At 45.7% G+C, this 19,849-nt stretch overlaps 1 protein-coding gene across 2 annotated transcripts in view; it reads left to right on the top strand.

Moving 5' to 3' along the window:
* Positions 1–19,849, top strand: part of LOC144781884 (uncharacterized) — a 698,016-nt gene that overhangs the window by 549,697 nt on the left and 128,470 nt on the right. For both annotated transcript variants that reach the window (XM_078660934.1, XM_078660935.1), the window contains exons 16-17: positions 8,716–9,240; positions 11,353–11,636. In XM_078660934.1, the coding sequence (XP_078517060.1) occupies positions 8,716–9,240; positions 11,353–11,636 (809 nt within the window). The remainder of the gene's footprint in view (positions 1–8,715; positions 9,241–11,352; positions 11,637–19,849) is intronic.

Genomic DNA, 19,849 nt, shown 5'->3' with positions numbered 1-19,849 from the left:
AAGATGATAGTCCTTCCTAAAATTACTTTTTTATTTAATGCTATCCCTCTATCTTTTCCAGTACCTTTAATTAAAAAACTCCAAGGAAAATTGGGTTCATTTATTTGGAATGCCAAAGGTCCTCGAATAGCGTGGAAAAAACTAAGAAGAGGTCTCAAGACAGGAGGGCTCGCCTTCCCTGACCTACTGTTGTATTGCCACGCTTTTCATTTTAAGCACTTTAGAACCATGGCGGGCCGTCTGGACGAATCATCGATGGGCTCGCTATTCTCTGCCTTGTTAAAAGATAAACCTCAGGGATTAACTTTTTTCCTGTATAAGTTTGGGGACCCAAAATTTTTTTTAAAAGTGAGGTTGAAGATCTTGAGGTCAGCTTTGAAAAACTGGGTATTTGTAAGGAACAAATTAAATATTTCTTATTATGCACCGCAGGCACCTATATGGGACTCACCAGGCCTTCCAGCCTGTCTAAATGATCATTTATCCTTACCATTGAAGCAGGCAGGGTTGGAGAGTTGGGGAGACTTGCAGGGAGATGGCCAACTTTTAAGTTGGGATATATTGTCGAATCTAACTAGGGGATCTCTGACGCGGTTTAAATACTATCAGCTATCAGGCTGGTGGGCAACGAGACCTGTGACACCCGGAGAAAACAATCCCCCTAACCCCAAATTTGAAGCGGTAACTAGAAGGGGTAAGTGGAAGAGCCAAATATCTTTTTGGTATTCGGCATTGTTAGAGGGTGAGGATGTTATGGAGGCTGAAATCAGCAAATTGTGGTGCAACGCTTTTACCCCGGCTAGTGGGTCCTTCATGGATTTCTGGCACGACTCTTTCAGGGTGTTAAACGCGGTTATCAAGCCTGCAGCTCTGAAAAGAAATCATATATACACTATGTACAGGGTTTATATAACTCCCAAAAAACTGGCCAAGTTTTCAAACATAGATTACAACTGCCCAAGGTGTGGCCTTCTGAAAGCAGATGATGTACATATGTTCGTAGATTGCCCGGAATTGGTGGAATATTGGAGTAAGATCAGGGAATTTCTAGAAGAAGTCCTCTTAAAGTCTATATCAGTCCCAAGGTTTACAATAATGTCTGGGCTAGTCACGAACTATCAGGTTAATGATCTTCCCACGAAATTTGTATCCTACATTATCCTGTTAGCAAGGCGTGAGATCTGCAGGGCGTGGAAAGATCCAACTCCCCCCACCTTTGCTAACTGCCTGAGGCAGATTATGATAACGAGCAAATCAGATGTGGCATGTGATCCCAGAAGCGAGACGAATGTTTGGGCGGCCATGGCGGCATGGCAATCTCGATGATTGGTATTCCAATGATTTGTCTGGAGCCCTGCTGGTTCCCCGATCTCCTAAGTAGCATGGGGCGCCCAAAGATCGGCAAAAAGAGGAGTTTGGAGGGGAAAGCAGTGGCTACTTGAGGGTACGGGCAAACCAAATTGCATCTGGTCGAAATTAATAAGGGCCGGTACAGAATGACCAGTGGTGCATGGAGGAGCCAGTTTCCCATCAAGAGTTCCATCTGTGATATATGAGGATTACCAAAAACGTTAAAAAAATATATTAAAAAAAAAAGAGTCCAGACAGTAGTGTTTAGCAAAGGTATGGACCAACTTCCAAGTGGCAGCCCTGCAGATATCTGCAATGGGAACATTACGTAGTAAAGCCGTTGTAGCTGCTTTGCCCCTGGTAGATTGAGCCTTCGGCTTACCCTCTAAGTTCTTGTTAGCTTTCTGATAACATAACTGGATACAGGACACAATCCACCTCGAGATAGACTGTTTTGAGGTGGCAAGACCAGTCCTGACCGACCCATAATTGACAAGCAATTGGTCTGACCTACGAATGTCCTTGGTCTTATCCAAGTAGAACTTCAACACCCTTCTGACATCCAGGGGATGAAGAGACCTTTCCGCTGGAGTGGAAGGATTTTGGAAAAAAGTAGGTAAAGTTATAGTCTGATTGACATGGAACTCAGAAATCACCATAGGAAGGAACTTAGGGTGAGTACGCATCACAACCGTAACAGCATGAAATACAGTATAAGGTTCTTGGCAACACAATGCCTGAATCTCACTCACCCTGCGGGCCGATGTAATGGCCACGAGGAAAGCCGCCTTCCACGATAAGTGCTGCAGTGAAGCCTTATGAATAGGTTCAAAAGGTTCCTTCATCAACCTGGACAGCACCACATTCAGCTCCCATGAAGGCGAAGGGCGCCGAACAGGAGGAAACACTTTCTTCAACCCTTCCAAAAAATCTTTAATCACAGGAATCTGGAAGAAGGATGTCTGTGAAGGGCATTTCCTATACGCAGTTAATGCTGCGAGGTGAACCTTAATCGCCAGACTGAGCCAAATGCAAAAGGTATGGAAGAATGACATCTTCCTTGCAGGTCGTCGGATCATAGTTCTTGGAAGTGCACCAGATGCAGAACCTCTTCCACTTGTAGGTATAGGAAGTCCTAGTGGAAGGATGCTTAGCCTCCTTGAGTATATTCATGCAATCGTCAGGCAGATTCAGGTGTCCATATTGCACTATCTCAGGAGCCATGCCGCAAAACTCAACGATGAGAGGTTGGGGTGCACCATCTGCCCCCCGAACTTCGTGAGAAGGTCGGGCCGACACGGCAGCCGCAGATGTGGTAGGAGAGACCGGTGAAGCAGGTCCGTGAACCACCACTGTCGGGGCCACTCCGGAGCAATGAGGGTCATCTGTGCTCTGGACTGAGACAGCTTGATGAGTACCTCCGGAATCAGGGGAATGGGTGGGAAAACGTACTGAAAGCTGTTTGACCAGCTGATCCATAGCGTGTTCCCCAGAGTCCCCGGTTGGTAATACCTGGAGGCGAAGTCTCGGCATTTTCTGTTTTTGGCGGTGGCGTACCGATCTACGTCCGGAGTCCCCCACCTGTTGAAGATGTTTCCTAGCACTTCGTCGTTTAGAACCCACTCGTGGTTTTCTTGCACCAGCCTGCTGAGTGCGTCCGCCTGAGCATTCTGCACACCTGGCAGATGGGTAGCCGTTATCGTCAGTCCTCTGGCTAGCAGCCAGTGCCAGATCGCCTGCGCTTCTTGTGACAGTGTGCACGATCTCGAGCCCCCCTGCTTGTTGAGGTAATACATTGTGGTCGTATTTTCCGTCTGTACAAGCAAGGAGTTGGTCTGGAAGGACAGATGAAAGGCCTTCAGTGCCAAGTGAACAGCTCTGAGTTCCAGGAAATTGATGTGATACGTGAATTCCGCCGGGGGCCACGTTCCCTGGATCTGTAGATGGTCTGAATGCGCTCCCCAGCCGTGGAGAGAAGCATCTGTGACGATAGTCTGAATGGGAATGTCCTTGTGGAATGGAACCCCTTTGAGGAGATTCTCTGCTGAACATCACCATCTCAGGGACTGTTGAGCGTGAAGGGACAGCCGGATCCTGTCGTCCCAGCTCCCCCGATTCTGGTCCCACTGATCCTCCAGACATTCCTGCAGCGGCCTCATGTGGAGGTGTGCGTGTGGCGTGAGGAAGATGCAAGAGGCCATCGACCCCAGTAGAGAAGACACCGTCCTCACTGTCGTAGATGGAACAGCTATGAGAGCCTGAGCCTTCTGAAGGATCGATAAGCGTCGCTCCTCCGATGGAGACACGCTTGCTGAAAGAGTATCGATGGAGGCTCCCAAGTACTGTAGGCACTGGACAGGAGTCAGAACAGACTTGGACATGTTGATGTGCAAACCCAGTTGGTTCAACAGAACGGCCGTCCTGTTGAAGTGCAATGGCGCTTCCTGGAAGGTGGAGGCTTTGATCAACCAATCGTTCTTTGATCAACACCTTGTTCTTTCTCAGGTGCGCTGCCACCACTGCCATGCACTTTGCAATTTGAAAAAGTCCTGGGTGCAGACTTAAGTCCAAACGGTAGCACGGTGTACTGATATTGATTGGTGCCGACTAGAAAGCGCAGGAACTTCCGGCGTTTCAGTGCAATGGGCACATGGAAGTACGCATCCTGTAGATCTAATGCGTAAAGCCAGTCTGGTGCAATGACAGCATGCAAAATTTCTCCCTGCGAATCCATTTGTTTGCTTGTCGCAAATCCAGAATGGGCCTGAACTCGTTCTGGTCCTTCTTGTGCACCAGGAAGAACCGTGAGTATAGACCCTTTCCCCTTTGAGACAGAGGGACGTCTTCTATCGCCCTTTTTCTTAACAGGGTATCGGCCTCCGCTTGGAGCTCGTGCAGCTGGAACGAAGACTGTATCCATTGTAAACAATATTCAGCACCCACTTGTCCTGAGGAATTTTTCTCCAGTCTGCCAGGTAATTTTGTATGCTTCCCCCCACCGGAGCGGGTAACGGACGAGGGGGAAGTAGCACCTCAGGGCTTAAACCCAGCCGGGCCCTTGTTCGCCGAGGAGGACTGCTGGCCGCCTCTGCCCCTCTGAGGCTTCTGGAAAGGCTGCTGTTGGTACTACTGTTGCTGCTGTTGCTTCTGGCCAGCCTGACGACCTTGTCCTCGCTTCTGGGAACCATATCTCCTCTGGAATGGGCGGAAGGACTTCCGTTGTTCCTTTGCTTTCTCCAAACCAACGGCCTTCAATGTCTCTACTTCTGCCTTTATGCGGGCCATATCCTCATCCGCATGTGTCCCGAAGAGCGTCGATCCAGAGAACGGCAAATTTGCGACTCTCTGCTGCGCCTCCGGTTTGAGAGAGGTAAGGCGCAACCAGGAATGGCGTCTTAAATTAATGCCATGGCAATAACCATGAGCCGCCAGGAGAGCTGATGACTTGATTCGAGACCATCATGCCCTTGTTCAATATCTCCTGGAAGTCTTCCCTCCTATCCCTCGGGAGGAGCTCGTTAAACTGTTGCAGAGACTCCCACAAAGCGTGGTCATAGCGACCCAAGAGCGCCGAGGCACTCGCCTCTTTCATTGATGTGGCAGCCGTACCGCAAACCTTCCGTCCGGCTGAATCCATCTGACGGCTCTCCTTGTCAGGAGGCACCGTAGAAGACGAGGCAGTAACATGCTGTTTCTTAGCTGCTGTCACAATGACAGAATCCGGTACAGGATCTGACCTCAAGAATGCCTGATCAGAATTCGGGGGCCTGTACTTATTTTTCAGCCGAGATGGAGCCGACTTCACTGAAGCCGGGGTCAGAAACAGCTCCATGGCCGGTTCCTCCAGTCCTGGCACCAAGGGCAACAACGGGCGAGAGAGATGCTGCTTGTGCAAAGTCTCAAAGATCACAGAGGTAGATGGCGTGGGTACCGTCAATGTGATCCCTAACCGCTGCCCCCTCAGCAGCACCTCTTGAAATGTCACAATGTCATTCACGGGTGACACTCTCGTAGGAGGGGAATCCAATAATGTTGGAGAATACCTCCGGTCACTCGAGGAGCCCATGTACCGGGACCGCGACCTGTCTCTCCGATGGCAGTGACAGGACCTTGTGGAGGAGCGGTGTCTATGGCGAGTGCGATCCCTTCCTTGAGACCTTGATCTAGATCTCCTGGGCCTCGCCGGGGCCGCCGGTCTTAGAGGAGGCGGAAGCAGAGGAATCGGAGCCGGAACCTCAGGCCGAGGTTGTGTAGGTCGGGGAGGCGGCGGAAGAGGAGGCAGGGGAGGTGTAGGAGGCGGTGGAAGTGGGGGAGGACGAGGCGGAGGAGGAATCGTTGCTGGAGGAGGAGGAAGCTCCGGAGGAGGCATCCTCGGAGGCAGCGGTGGAGGTGTAGGGGTCCTGGGCCTAGAAGGTGAGTAGGTTTGTGAATACTCCAATTCCGATGACCTCACCACTCTCCTCTTCTTCTGAGCAGGCCTCAAAGAAGATGTCCTGGAGGCAGACCTCATTTTGGCCGAGCGCCGGCGCCGCAGTGACCTGGAGCTCGCTGATGTAGACAACAGATGGACCACTGAGGCAGAGGACTTTCTACTTCTCGACGTCTATCTTCTAGACGTCGACGCACTCCTCGACGTTGAATGTCTTCTCTTCGACAACAACTTGTCTCTTCTCGACGTCGACCGTCGTGTCGACATTGACGGCGAACAGTGGTACAGCCGCGACTGCGAACGTCGTCGCCTCATGGACCTATCTCGACGTCGATGGTATGTCGATGCCTGTGAAGTCCTCAACGTCGACCTCGTCCGAGGTCTCGAAGTCCTGCCCCTCGACCTCGAGCGGGGACGCCGCTAGGACCCAGAGCCCTGGGTCGACGGGGAGCAGATGGTGGTCATACCTCTCAACGCCGACGTCGAAGCTATCGACGTCGACCGGGATCTGTGTCTTTTCTGGGCCTTTTCTTGACTGAGGAGTCCCCCAGAGGCCGAAGCACGGGCAGAGGACGATGACTGAGTCCCTCCATGCCCAGAAGCCCCACCTGGTTCTTCATGTCTCCTCTGCTCCAGGCCTTGGAGACAAATCTTCTCCCCGTCTCGCAGGGTCCTCCTGTAGAAAGAGTGACAGATATCACAGGAGTCAGGGACATGGGTGGAAGGGAGACAGAATATACATACTCTGTGTGGGTCAGATTTAGCCTTCTTCCTACCACACTCAGGGCACTTGTCGAATAATGCCCCCAGACGTCGAGTGAAACACTCAAAACACTGGAAAAGTGCCAAAAATTTAAGAAATACCCAAAAAGGGAGAGCTCAATGCTCCAGGGTCCTGCTAGCAGGAGCCGGAAAAAAGAACTGAAAGTAAAAGGACTTTGGCTGTGCATCCTGGGATACCGAGGGTATCTGGAGAGTTCCTTAAAGGCACGGTATCCCTTTTCCAGACACATAATAGCAGCCTATGGGGGCTTGTCTGTCCAACCCTTCCTCTATCATTTCAAGGATTTTGGTGAAGGGAAGTTTCTTTATGGATGAAACTTGGCTAGATGTGTAAAACTTGATTTTATTTGGCTATCCTTTTCACTTTAAGTTGAAGTACTGGCCAGTGTAGCCTTGTAATTATAGGCTGCATTATTTGTCTTTGATTTTCTCTTAAGTGTCTATGCAGGACTGCAAAGGAGACAGTTTAAGAGGTTATTTTTGATTGCTCCGGGGTCCCCGCACATGGGCGGGACTATTCACTAGATTATGACTATACACAGAGATCCCCTACTACAGAATCTGAAGGTTTATTTGCAGAATTTGAACCTCCGCTTAGTTATTAGTAGCTCACAATCTAGCTTACTCTACTCTACGCTAACTGTGTAGATGCCCTGATAACCTACAGGGAAGCAGGAAACAGGTGTCAGTATGATGGAGTCTTCCGTAAAAGTACTCCAAGCCTAGAGTGTATAGCATAAGGCTACCCAGTGAGAGAAATAGCACAAGTGGTCTGTACCACATGAAATCCTAAAGATGCTTTCTAACTATATAATACAAAATCTATTCACACACAAAGTATTCAAGGAAACCAGCATCATCCCTTTACAGTTCTTTTCCATCCTCCTTGGTGAAATTTAGCTACATTTAACTTTTCTCCCACGCTTTCAATTGAGACCATTCGATTGTTCTTGAGCTTCCCTTTTCCGCCATGAGAACGCTTCTCCCACCTTATTGCCAAAGTTTCCTTCTGTGCCTTGCTATCGCTACAAACAAACAATGCCCTACTCTAACTAATGAAGCCTTCCTTGTATCTGCACCCTTAGAGGAGAGAACATTCAAGCAGAAAAATTCTCATGTGAAAACTTAAACATTGAAATTCAGTAACTTCAGACCCTTGGTTACGCTAATTTAACACAGCAGTTAAAGTACACTTGGCGTTTGAATATAAGTGCACACACATTCCACAATCAATACAGGTATGAAATATTATGTGAAATAAATCCGAACTATATAAAAATTTGAGTTATATTGTTAAACATTCGTATGATTATGAACAAGAAATACATTTCTATTCGACATTAGTATGCACACGTTAAATAATCCTGCTGGGTTATCATAGAGCATTTCAGTTTGAAAGCCCTATTGTTTTATTAGAAAATTAGAACACACGAGATAAAGAAATATTAATTTACATAGATCAACATAAATAAGTGACATGTAAGGGAGGAGCCAAATAAAGCTGCCCCAGCGCCGTGCACAGCCATTTTACTTTCTATGTTCTCTTTCCTCTCTTATTTAAGGAGCCTAGAGAGCAGCCTGTCGGCATTCTACCACTTTATTTGAGGATCTGGCAACCGAGTGGGAATATGAAAGGGAAAGCAATTAATTCCCCTTATGGCTTAGCAACAGGTGCAAATACCTTTTGTTCCTGGCTGTTGTCCGTGAATAACTGGATTTCAATTTTGCTTTATTGATACTTATGTCTTGAAGACCTGTCATTTTCTGCAATTTCCACTCCTTGCTTTTCCCTGGCATTTCAGCAGCACATGGGTTGTTGAATGTCTAAGGGAAGCTGAGAAGTCAAACTGATGTTGCCATTGGTGTTCTTTTTGTATAAGTTTGTGTGTTTTTTGCTACTCTTGGCATTTGGGTGAATTGCAGTCAGATTGAACCTCTTATACTGGGTAACCTTCTTGTGTCTGTATGGTCGGCACTGCATCTGAGTATGTGTTGTCTTCAATTTTGTATTAAAAAATTACTAATTGAGTTGCTATATTTTGTAGAAAATCAATTCTAGACTGATCAGGTTTACAGAAATTGATAAACTTGCTGCATTTTATACATTCCTTGTACTGAATTTTGATCCTTTTACATATATTTTTCTCCTTTAGAAGTGTGCAAGATTGTAGTCCTGCATATATCCGGGAAGCCTGATGATATTAACAAACTGAAGGAGGAAATCGTTCACCTCACAGAGCGCCACTCGTTTAAGGATACCATAGTCAGTGATGGACTTCCAGCACTCAAAGACACTGAATGCGTTCAATCTTTGAAAGGGATGAGCAGCCATTGCTTTCTCATTCGAGACGCAAGAGGGATTACAATTCAAGGTCTGTTGCCTTATGCTGCTGCTGTCTGTGGGAGAGTGGAAACCCTCCTCCGCCAGAATCTAATCCATCGGTTCAAAGCTGAGGCAAAGTCTAGGCGTGTGCAGTGGGAGTATGAGGACAGAGGGCAAATTATTTTGTTCAATGCTTCCACAAATCTATTGATCGAGAACGCCTACGAGAAGGATGAAGACTTCCTCAATCTCACAATCAATGGAAATGACGTCAAGCTGAAGACAAGGCAAGGTGCAGGCATGATACTAGGAAGCCAAAATCATTTCAGGATCAGAAGAGTAAATAAGATATCAGGTAAGAGTTGTGAAACAAGTTTGTTATTTCCTCTGTTCTAACTCAAATTATTAGAGATCCGAAAGTAGAAACACATGGAAGGATGGGGGCCTCCCATGATAAAACATGGCTATCCTATTTGTTCAGACACAGAAGTATTGATTGTGTCCGATATGAAGATGAGAATGGAAAGAGCTTGTTCTATGACATTAATATTTAAAAAAGCTGCAAAATATTTGAATGCAAAGGATGTACCCTAACTCATGTATTATCTTTAATTTACCAATGATGTCACACACATAATTGTTCATTGCACAAGAGGAGTTCCATAAGACAGTGGACAAAGCATAACACTTACGTGCGCCATCCTGTCCTTTCATTTTATAACACCTGCTCTTATGTGCCTATGTGCAACTGATAGCCGGGATTGTGTCAGCGTCCTGCTGCACTCCGCGTATCTCCCCTTTTTACAGTTGCTTATGCATTCCAAGTCATGTATGACACAGCATGCGGAGAGAGAAGTGAGTCTTAACGCTACAATAGTGATGACTGCATGCACTGACCTTCAGGGTGAGGACAGGTGTCCCAGCTCTGACAAGCCAGCTGGTACCAGCTGGCCTATATATTTGAGAGACGACAACCTCTCCGCTACTGGCAATGGGAGTTGTGGGCTGTAGATGCAAAGTACTCAGTTACTCTTTGTGATCTGTGTATTCCTGACAGCTATAGCAATGTCAACAGATCATCCCATTGTCCTTCTTGGGGACTAACAAAGATTTCAACAAATCATTACTAGCTATCTTGCAGGACTGAGCACATGGGAGACTATATAGCATCAATTCCAGGTAAGCTCTGAAAGGAGGTTGATCACTGCCTAGACTCACTAAGGTACCCTAAGATGGACAAGGGGCTACTTACAACTAGAATATTGAGATTGATCAGTCACTAGTGAGTATGATCTCTGGGCTGAACATCCCATTGCGAGCAAACATTCCGGTTGTTGGAGAGGCTTCAGTCATCATTATTTACTTGTACTCCCAGTACAGGCCACTTCTCCATCATAAGGGTGTAAGATTGCACCAGACCTGATAGAACCATGATAAGGGCAGACCATTGTCCTGTTCAGCACAGTCAAGAGGATTCCCAATGCATAATAAGCCACATTCTTTATTATATCTTGTACAACAGCAGCAAAATAGAAAGTATCTGAAGGTGACCCTGGTACCTGCACCAGGTCTTATAAGTACGGCATGCTTGCTAACAATTGTGTTACAGCTTCCAGTTGAATTATATTGAACCAGATAAAAAACAGAAGACTAGAATGATTTTTGGGAGTCTGGACAGATAAATGTACCATTTTGAATTCACTGGAGTAGGACACTGGTGTGCAAATCACGGCTAGAACTATTGCAGCATTCATGTGTTTCAGTCTGAGGGACCAAGGTGTGTATTGGACACCCCACCTTCCATTATGAGTTCTCCATTCTCTCATCTGGGGATACTGGGGTCGGACTTAATGATTCTGTCCAGTATCTCCCTGTGAGATAATAAGGATTACACATCTCTGGAATGGGTAATAACCTACTTGAAAATTACTGTGTCGTTTTGCGCAGGTTTTCCCTGATGCCAGTGACTTAAAGGCAGATATTTATCAACTACTCTGAGCAGCTGCTCAATATCTGTGTTGCCAGGTAATCGTAGGTGGGGTAGGTCAGGCCTAGTATAGGGCATTTGGGCTGGTGGAAAAGTTGTAGAATGTCTGAGGGGAGCATTGACTGCTCCCCCTGTGGTGCCTGAGAGAGTTAGCGTGGTGGGATTGTGCCTCTGCGATGCAGTCTCCGTGTTGGCTTTTGCTGGTGCGGATTCCCACCTGGTAAAAGTTGGCTGGTGTTAACAGACATGGAAATTATGTGTTTGGAAACATCAAACCACTTGGAGTTGCTTATGGTGGAATTCCCCATTGAGGTCACTGCCCTGAGCAACTCATATTGGAGGCCTTTAAATGATAGTTGGTATTTGCATTATTTATCCCCAGACCTCAGTTCAGTATCTGTATATTAATTAAAATCAACTATGGTGATAGAAAGTGCCTCACAAGATTAACCAGAGATTCTTTCCTGTTGTCAATTAAAGAGGCAGTTGCTGCAGAGAGGCCCCTAACTCTACTGTTCATGAAGGATGGCACCAGGCAGAGTCTGGAAGGTATGGTGAGACAATCAGACGATAGAGAAAACGCAACCTTTGATGATACTTCACAGCTGAAGGAGAAGAACACGAGCGAGCAGAAGGCAGTGTTCAACATGGACAGAGAGAGGACAGCTCCGCAGTTCACTTTCACTCCTCTGGCAGTGAATAGTAATGTAATGAAAGAAGAAGAAGAAGAAGAAGAAGAAGAAGTAGAAGTAAAAAAGGAGCAGGTACAGTACAGTTGAATCATTGTTACAAAGCATGCTTGAATGTAGAGACATTGACGAAGACTGTAGCCACTGTACAATCGCAAGGATGAGCATTTTAATCCACAGCTCTTCAGATTCCTACCCAGGTTAGGGGGCCGTGCGTGCCCCACCGTCCTTGTGGCCACCTACTGCAACCACATGGATTTTCTTGCAGTACATTTCCCAGAGGAGATTCCAAGGGATGTCCCCTACACAAACGTGTTTTACATATTGCATACAGCGCTCAGAAGAGAGTTCCATGTAGACCACACACACCATCATGCCCCACAGGTTCAGTGCAGTATTGGCTGAACTAGGGTGCATGGCAAGCAGTCCAGCTTTTGAAAGTCCCCGCTTAACATGACGCAGTGTTTGTTAGAAGCCTCTAGACTCTCTAAAAGAACGGTGCAACTAGTGTTTCTGGGAGCAGCCTGTGACGTACTAAATCTTCCTGAAAGGAATGCAAGATATGAACAGGTCACCTATTTCCTACAATCCCTCTGAAATGAACCTTCTTGTATTGGGCTATTTATTTTATTTTGATTATTTTGTAACATAGTCAATGTATATGATATTAATGGAGAATTGAACGAAGCCGCCTTCCAATGTGCAACAACAAAATGGTAATCAGAATAATAAACTGCTACTGTGGCCGCCCACACTAAATATGCCTCTAATTGCAAAAAGTCGTCGTTTATCGTGGCAGACCCAGGCCATGCTGGTTCAGAGGAAACTCCAGAGAAATGCAGTAGCAAATCACCAAATAGCAGAACGTCATGGATGGGGGTAGAAATAACTGGTCCTTTCTCTTTGCCAGTCATCACCACAGAGCTTGAGCGATTAAGTAAGGACCAACCAGCAATCACTATCTGAGGGAGTCTAAAGATGGACTTCCATACGGGTACATATAGTCCTATAATGACCATCTGACAGCTTTAACTTGCAATTTGCTGTGATCTGCATTACAGTAGACATTAAATGATTGAAGATGGCATAGCAGGTGGCCTGTGAAGGGGCTTTGGAATAATATTCTGCCTCCAATACACACTCTGTAAGGGGGCAGAGAATGAGATGTCAACCAAACAGAGGTGGCTCCTCCGCTGAGGAGGAGGAGTCCACCCCACTGCTATGTCAGGAGTGCAAAAAAGAAAAACAAAATGCTAATAACAGGACGTTTTTGTCATTTTATTTTTCTATGCGGGAGTCAAGTGGGGCTGGGCTCTGTGACGCCAGAGCAGGGGAGGAGTGGTTTGCAGTCCTCTAAGTGCACACTTAACATGTTCTCCATTTGGCTGTATTGCACAGCCCCATGATGAACATGCCTAGGCTCCCAGGCACTGCCTGAGCGACCAAACAGGACGCTCAGACCAATCACTTCGCTGCTCCTGCAGCGTCATGATTGGCTGGGAGAGTCTCAAAGCCTGGGTGCTCCTGGTGCTTTCAGCAGATGGAAGAGAGCTGTGTGGCAGTGGGAGAGGCGTGTGGCGCGGCGGCAGTGAAGGTATATATATTTTTTTAATCCACTCGCCGCACCTCCCCCATTCTGAGGCAGCCGCCTCTGCAACCAAAAGATGTAGAATGTGGTTGTGAGCCAAATAAAAGGCAACTACAAAATACTGAGTGTCACAGGCATAATATGCTATGCAGGCCTTCCATTTTTGCGGTTTAAGTTATCTTTCAAGGAAACGTGCTCGGCAGCGAAGAAGAGAGTTGGCAAACTCAAGGAGTGATAAGGTCCCAAGTACAATGAACCACCATAAGACCTTGACCACTGCCATGTAGTAAGATTTTCTCGTAGTTTCTGAGGAATCTGGATTCTACTTTCTAGATGAACTGGACAAAGGAATATCTGAATTTACAGGTCAAAGTCCTAGATGATGAATCCACAGGAGTCGGGTATTTGTGAAGCACATAGTAACAAGCAAATTAACAGTCACTGAATTAAAACATAAAGACTGTCCTCGCATGAAAATATAATGGGGGTGATGCTTGCTGCACTACTAACTGTGTTTACTTGGAAGAGTGCACATGTGCTCACATAACTGAAGAAAGTGGAAAACTCAATATGCTTTGCCTTTGCTCCCTGGCAGCGCCCTATTGGCTTTGCCAGTGTTTTCCTTTGTTTTCCGTAGATGGCTGCCAGACATGCACACACAAGTTCGACTGTCACCTTTTGAAAACAGAAATAAAAAATCAGCAGATAAGTAGTGCAGTGGGGACTAATGAACAAACCCACCAAGCGCATGCAAGGGAAAGAGCAGTCTAGCAAGAGAAAAGAGACCAGTGATGGCCTTGTGAAAGAACCTACCAGTCACACATAAAAGGAGTTACCTGACAGAACAACATAAAGAGAAGGAAGAGTAAGGGCCTGAGCAGTGCTTGCAATCTGGTTCCCTTACATAGTGAGTGACAGTGATGTGAAGGCTTAACTTCGCTGATGTCCACATACGCAAAATGTTGTGGGCTGTTGGGCAACCTCATGAGACTGAGGCTAAAGTCAGCTAAACCACACTAACAAGTGGGTGAATGTTGCTGTCCAAAAGCCTGTTTGATTATATGTGTTTATTTGTATGTTGTGTGTTGAGATGTGTGTTTTGGGATGGCATGAGCTCCCACTAGACAGCCAAAGCTGTCTGCAGGTGAGGCCTAAAAACTTCATATGGTATTATATAGAGAGTAACAGACCAATAAATGGATTATGAAGTCATGGTTTGAAAGAGCATAGAGTGATGCAATTAGGTTCACCAGTCCAAAACGTATCCCTGATTTAGAGTTTTGTGAATGGGATACACTGTGCCAAATGTGCTGGATAGCCCATCTGCCGTATTACAAGTGTGTTAGATCTGCCAGCCTTGGTGTGGTCTTCACCCAATCTTTTTGCCTTCACCTCTCCTGTTTTCTGAGTTTTTTCTTAGTAGCACTAAGATTCCCAGGAGGTAGGGTGTTCTCCTCACCTTCAGTTGGGGGGTGTGGGGGGGAGACACGTGTTAGACCTGTCAGCCTTAGGTTGGTCTTTCTCCAAACTTTTTGACTTCATCCTCCTTTTTAGCTGAATTAGTTTTTGTTAGCTTTAAGGCTGTGTGCACTTTACCACTTCTAACCATTGTTAAAGTGATAATTCTCACTCCCTAAAACATGATCAAATTGGTTAACACCCAATTGGCACATTTAATTTATTTACCAGTATATGTCACTACATGAATTCAGGGCCTGGACATGAAATGCTTCTAGTGAGCCTGCAGCACTGATTGTGCTACCCACTAAAGTAGCACTTTAAAACATGTCTCAGGCCTGCCACAAAGCCAGGCTTAAACATTCATTTTTAATATATATTAAGTCACCCTTAAGGTAGGCTCTAAACAGCCAATAGGGCAGGGTGTATTGTATTTGAAAAGTAGCACATGTGCATTTACATGTCTTGGTGGTGAAAAACTCCTAAAATCATGTTTCGCTACTGTAAGGCAGATGTCTTCAAATTGGGGGGATTGCCACCCCTGGAGGGCCGTGGCAGCACTCCTAAGGGGACGCAAATTGCTCACAAGCACTTGTAAATAAAGATGGCCTGGAAGTGCAACTTGGCACGTTTCCAGGCTGACCTTGAATTAGTTCAAATAAAAAACATACACAGGGACCTCATAATTTAAAACAATGCATTTCCAGCCCATTAGCATAACTTGCATTTATTTGTCCTAAAAGGTTTCTGAATTATTTTATATGCAGGTAACTGAAAGTGGAAAAACAAGACACTCACAGAATATTTTGTTCCTTTTAGCCACGAGGTGGCAGGGTAAAACACGTGGCTATGAAGAAGAAAATATTCTTCAAGTGCTTTGTTTTTCACTTTCGGTTAATGGCATATAAAATAATGTAGCAACCTTAACTGAAAAATAAATGGAGGGTAAGCTAATCAGATAGAAATACATTCTTTTACATTCTGAAATTTCAATTGAGTAATGTGACCACTGCAGATTTGAGGAATAATGGCTTGTGTATTCATAGTGTTAAACGGTCCCAGCTTGGCGCAGAAAGCACTTTGTATATGCAAGTCATTATTTTAAAATGTTATAATACACTGCATAAGGTAGACCGCTGTAAAATGATTTGGTGTTTTAAGATGAAACAAGTGCTTTCAACATATATAATTTAATAATAGGTAAACTATACCTAGTGCAAACATTTGTCTATTAAAAGTACACTTTCTAGAACTCCGCTTCATACACCCTGAAAATTTGGGGAAGATTTACTAAGATTGTGCGCCGTGTTTGCTTCACATAAGTGACGTAAATCGGCACAACATCTTATGTTCCCAATTTACAGTAATGCGAAGCAGCACATGACGCTGCTTTGCATTACTTTGCGCCATGGGATGTGTACCAAAGGTTTCTCATGCTAACCCCAATTTACTAAATAAAGTAGATTGGGGTTAGCGAGAAAACATTAAGCACATTTTCAAGTTGGCGCAAGGAAGGAGAAATGTTTTAATTTCTCCTTTGTTTTCCGACTTTACATGTGAGCTGCACTTTACAGCACACATGCCAAGTGGGAAAATGGTTAAAGTGAGTCTGTACATAGTATTTTGTACTGGAAGGCTTCCTTCCAGTACAAAACCTATGCTAGACCCGCAGAGGTATCCTTGCACGATGGCGCACATATATCTCCGTGGCACACAGCAGCTGATTTCAGTGCTGGTGCAAGTGAGAGGAGAGTACCTTATTTTAGTAAATAGAGTGCTCTCCTCCTCTTTCCTTATCACGTAGCACAGCATTTGTGGCTGCTGCAGTGCGCTATATAAAAAATAGTAAATCTGCCCCTAAGTACCATAAAGAATAGCTCATTGTCCACATGAAATCCTCAGGTGCCCCATCAATTAAATCCTAAACTGGCTTCCAAGCTGCCTTTACTTGTGGTGATTAACCAATTGCACACAGCAGCTCCTCGGCAATCACGCCTCCTCTTCGGACACAACCAGCAGCCCTGCCCGCTGAACTTTACCTTCTCAGGAGTTTTTTTCCAAAATTCATTCTAAGTCCAAAGGGAAACAGAGAATGGGTCCACTCGACCTCGTGTATCCGACCCTCACTCCATCGTGGTCAGCTTTAACTGTTGACTTTGCCCTGGTATCACGCGACCAGGTACCCGCATGTGGCCCTTTGATCTTTTAGGTGCTATTTTTCACTAAAAATATTTAAGATTCATAACTCTGATTCTACTGACTGCATTTAGTTTGTTTTGGTGTAATTTTATTTATTAACATGCTCTCTACTTTTATAAATTGGCTTAGGATTTTTTCATGTGCTGAACTTATACTTAATTACTGTTTGATAATCATATTTTGTGACAAATGTACAAGGTAGTAGGCAGTGCAGGCCATTCTTCAGGTACATTACAAACACTGCCTTTGCCTTTACATATGCAGTTTCCCAATATGGCCACACACACTGACGGTATACTCCCATTTCTTTTAGGTGTCCCTACACTCCTAGGTCCTGAAAAGACCCTACATTGCACACAGGGTCGAAATGCCGTTGACTGTTAACAAAGGCAAACCATTACTCAGCACTTATCATTGCATAGAGTGTTGTTCAATACATTGTTCAATTTCTAATGGTCGCTTATATGTTTCAAAAGGAAACCTTGTACATATGTCACAAAATATGTCCCCACTAGTTTAGGTTCCAACCGTGTTTCACTGGGACACCTTTCACTACTGTTTAATTATTATTTGTTGACTTTACCCACTTACTGCATAAAATATTCTCCAAATTGATAGTATCCCTGGTGCATGTGGCTAGCTCTCTTTTTTTTACATCAATTCAACCCTGTACATTGCCATTGTGCATACTCTATAAGAAATACTTTTATTAGTCCACAGGAGCCATTGTTTCCTTACTAATTTACGTATCCAGGCTCAGTGTGAGTATGATTCCTTTGTCCTTTGTTCTGAGTCCTAGGTAAGTCACCCTTAAGTTAGAGTGCACAATCCCTCATGTGAGAACCTACCTGCATGAGCAGACACTCCCCTATAATATGTAAGGCCATTCTCAGATATTATAAGTGCTCAGTAAAGCCATACTGAGAGTATATGGTCTGGAAACTGGTCATAGTGAGTTTCCCAGCACCATATTGGCTTTGCTGGATTCTGGGATGTTTGGTATCAAACATCTCGGAATATTAAACCAGCACGGATTCCAGTGACAGATGTATTATCCCATGCACTCAGGGGTCCCCTCTAGAGGGAACCCCTGAACCAAACCAGCCTCTGATGGGTTTCTGACTGGTGACCACCAGCCTGCCACCACAAGACAAGTTATAGGACCCCTCGGGTGGCAGCCTTCACTCCCTGGGCCCAGAAACAAGGCCTTTCCTGAGCGGAGATGTGCACACCTCCCCGAGGTCAGGAAGAGCCATCTGTGGCATGGGAGCTTCTAGTGCTTTCCCGCATTTGCCGAGAGACCACAGCCTCACTTTCTCTCTAGAGCAGGCCTCTTTCCTGTCTCACCTCTTTTCGGCTGGAAGACAGGTGGGAAAAACTAGAAGAGCCCAGAAGGTGTGACCACCTCTGTCAACCCCACCCCTCAGGTGGGGGAGGCGAAGGAAAGCCCACTCTTCATTGCCCCCATCTTGCAGATTGGAAGCACCCTCCAATCAGAGTTAGGGATTGTGCCCACTCCTCCACATGGGGTGAGGACCCCAAGGGTATAGAAATCGGAAGGTCAGTAGCCCATTGGTTACTGACCTCAAGTCTCATAAAACGCCCCCGAAATGCAGTATTTATGGGGGAAGCCCTGAACCCAGATAACAGTTCTTGATGACCTACGAAGATTGGAATCCCGTAGACGTTGTAGCAGTGAAGACTCCTGGCCCAACTGACTTAACCCCAGCCTGACAGGCCTGCCTGCAACTCAGATGAAAACAACGGCTCCAAAAAGGATCAGCGACCTCCAGATTTGGTGAGGACTGATCCCCCCCCCAAACCCGAAGACAGCGGCCCTGTCCATATAAGAAGATCCAGCCCCTGCAGGACCAAGAAACCCTGCTCCAGGACTTACCTAAGCACCCGTCGTCCAAGACCCATGTCCCAAGGGTCCCCCAATGGATCTGACCTCCAAACCTTCAAGCAGTGTCACCTTCAAGTTTGCTTGTCGATGCCCGTTGATTTCCATCATCAAAAGGCACCCCTGCAGTCTTCAACCCTACATCTGGTGACCTGATCCTGAAGTGTCCTGACATCGAGGGACATCTCTACTTACCTGCCCAGTTGTTGGTTCCTCCCGGAAGACTTCTTGGACTAAGCTTGGAGCCTAAATCCAAAACTGCCAACCTCCATAGGACACCTCCTAAGCACCCTGCACCCAGGCTCCCCTGCACTGCTGGTGGTGTAGTCTTGGTGCTAACTTGGGACCCCCTTCGCCCTTCCCTTAGCCCCAGGAGCTTGCCTCCCAAGATTGATTGACCTGCCCGTGAGCAGCCCTAACTGAGGTGCCCCCTAGCCTCTTTGGCTAACATTAGCATCCTGCACTCTGCACCCAGCTTCCCTAGTGCTGCTGGTGGTGCCCCTTGGGTGCCAACCTAAACCTTGTTTCTACCCTCCAACCTCTTACCTTTAAACCTAACACTTTGTTTTCTCAATAGTATTCCGTGGTGGATATTTCTCTGGAAAATGTTGTTGAACCTGTTTTTGTACCACAACAAAGTAAATCAGTGTCTGCAAAAAAGTTAACCTACTTGGTAATGTCCTACAATGCACAAACGGTATGATTAGTTTGTCTTGTGATAAAGTAGAGAAGTAACTTAAAAGTAACTAAAAAGTAATTTCAAGTGTTTTTGAACAGTTTACCAATTGTTTTCTCAACTGCAAAGGTAATCTGAATGTTCCTACCAAACCGGTCTTCACTGTCTGTTGAAATGTAACATGTTATGAAAAGTATAACATACCTGCTATTAAGTAAATCTTGATTCTAGAAATAAAACAACAAACTAACAACTTTGTATACAAACATTTGGTCTGGATTCAGACTTTGAGTATTTGACATAATTTCTTGCCTGAGTGTTTACAACAAATACTTAGCACAACCCTCTGATAAGCCTGACTGCTCAACCACACTACCACATATGAGAGGAAGGAATTATCTACTATAGCCTCTGCTATACCTCTGGGGAACCACTGGACTCTGTGCATATAAAGAGCCAGCTTC

The sequence above is a fragment of the Lissotriton helveticus genome, chromosome 9 (assembly GCF_964261635.1).
Source record: "Lissotriton helveticus chromosome 9, aLisHel1.1, whole genome shotgun sequence".
NCBI lineage: Eukaryota > Metazoa > Chordata > Amphibia > Caudata > Salamandridae > Lissotriton > Lissotriton helveticus.
Note: the sequence above shows the minus strand (reverse complement) of the source record. Positions and strands in the feature narration are given on the sequence as shown.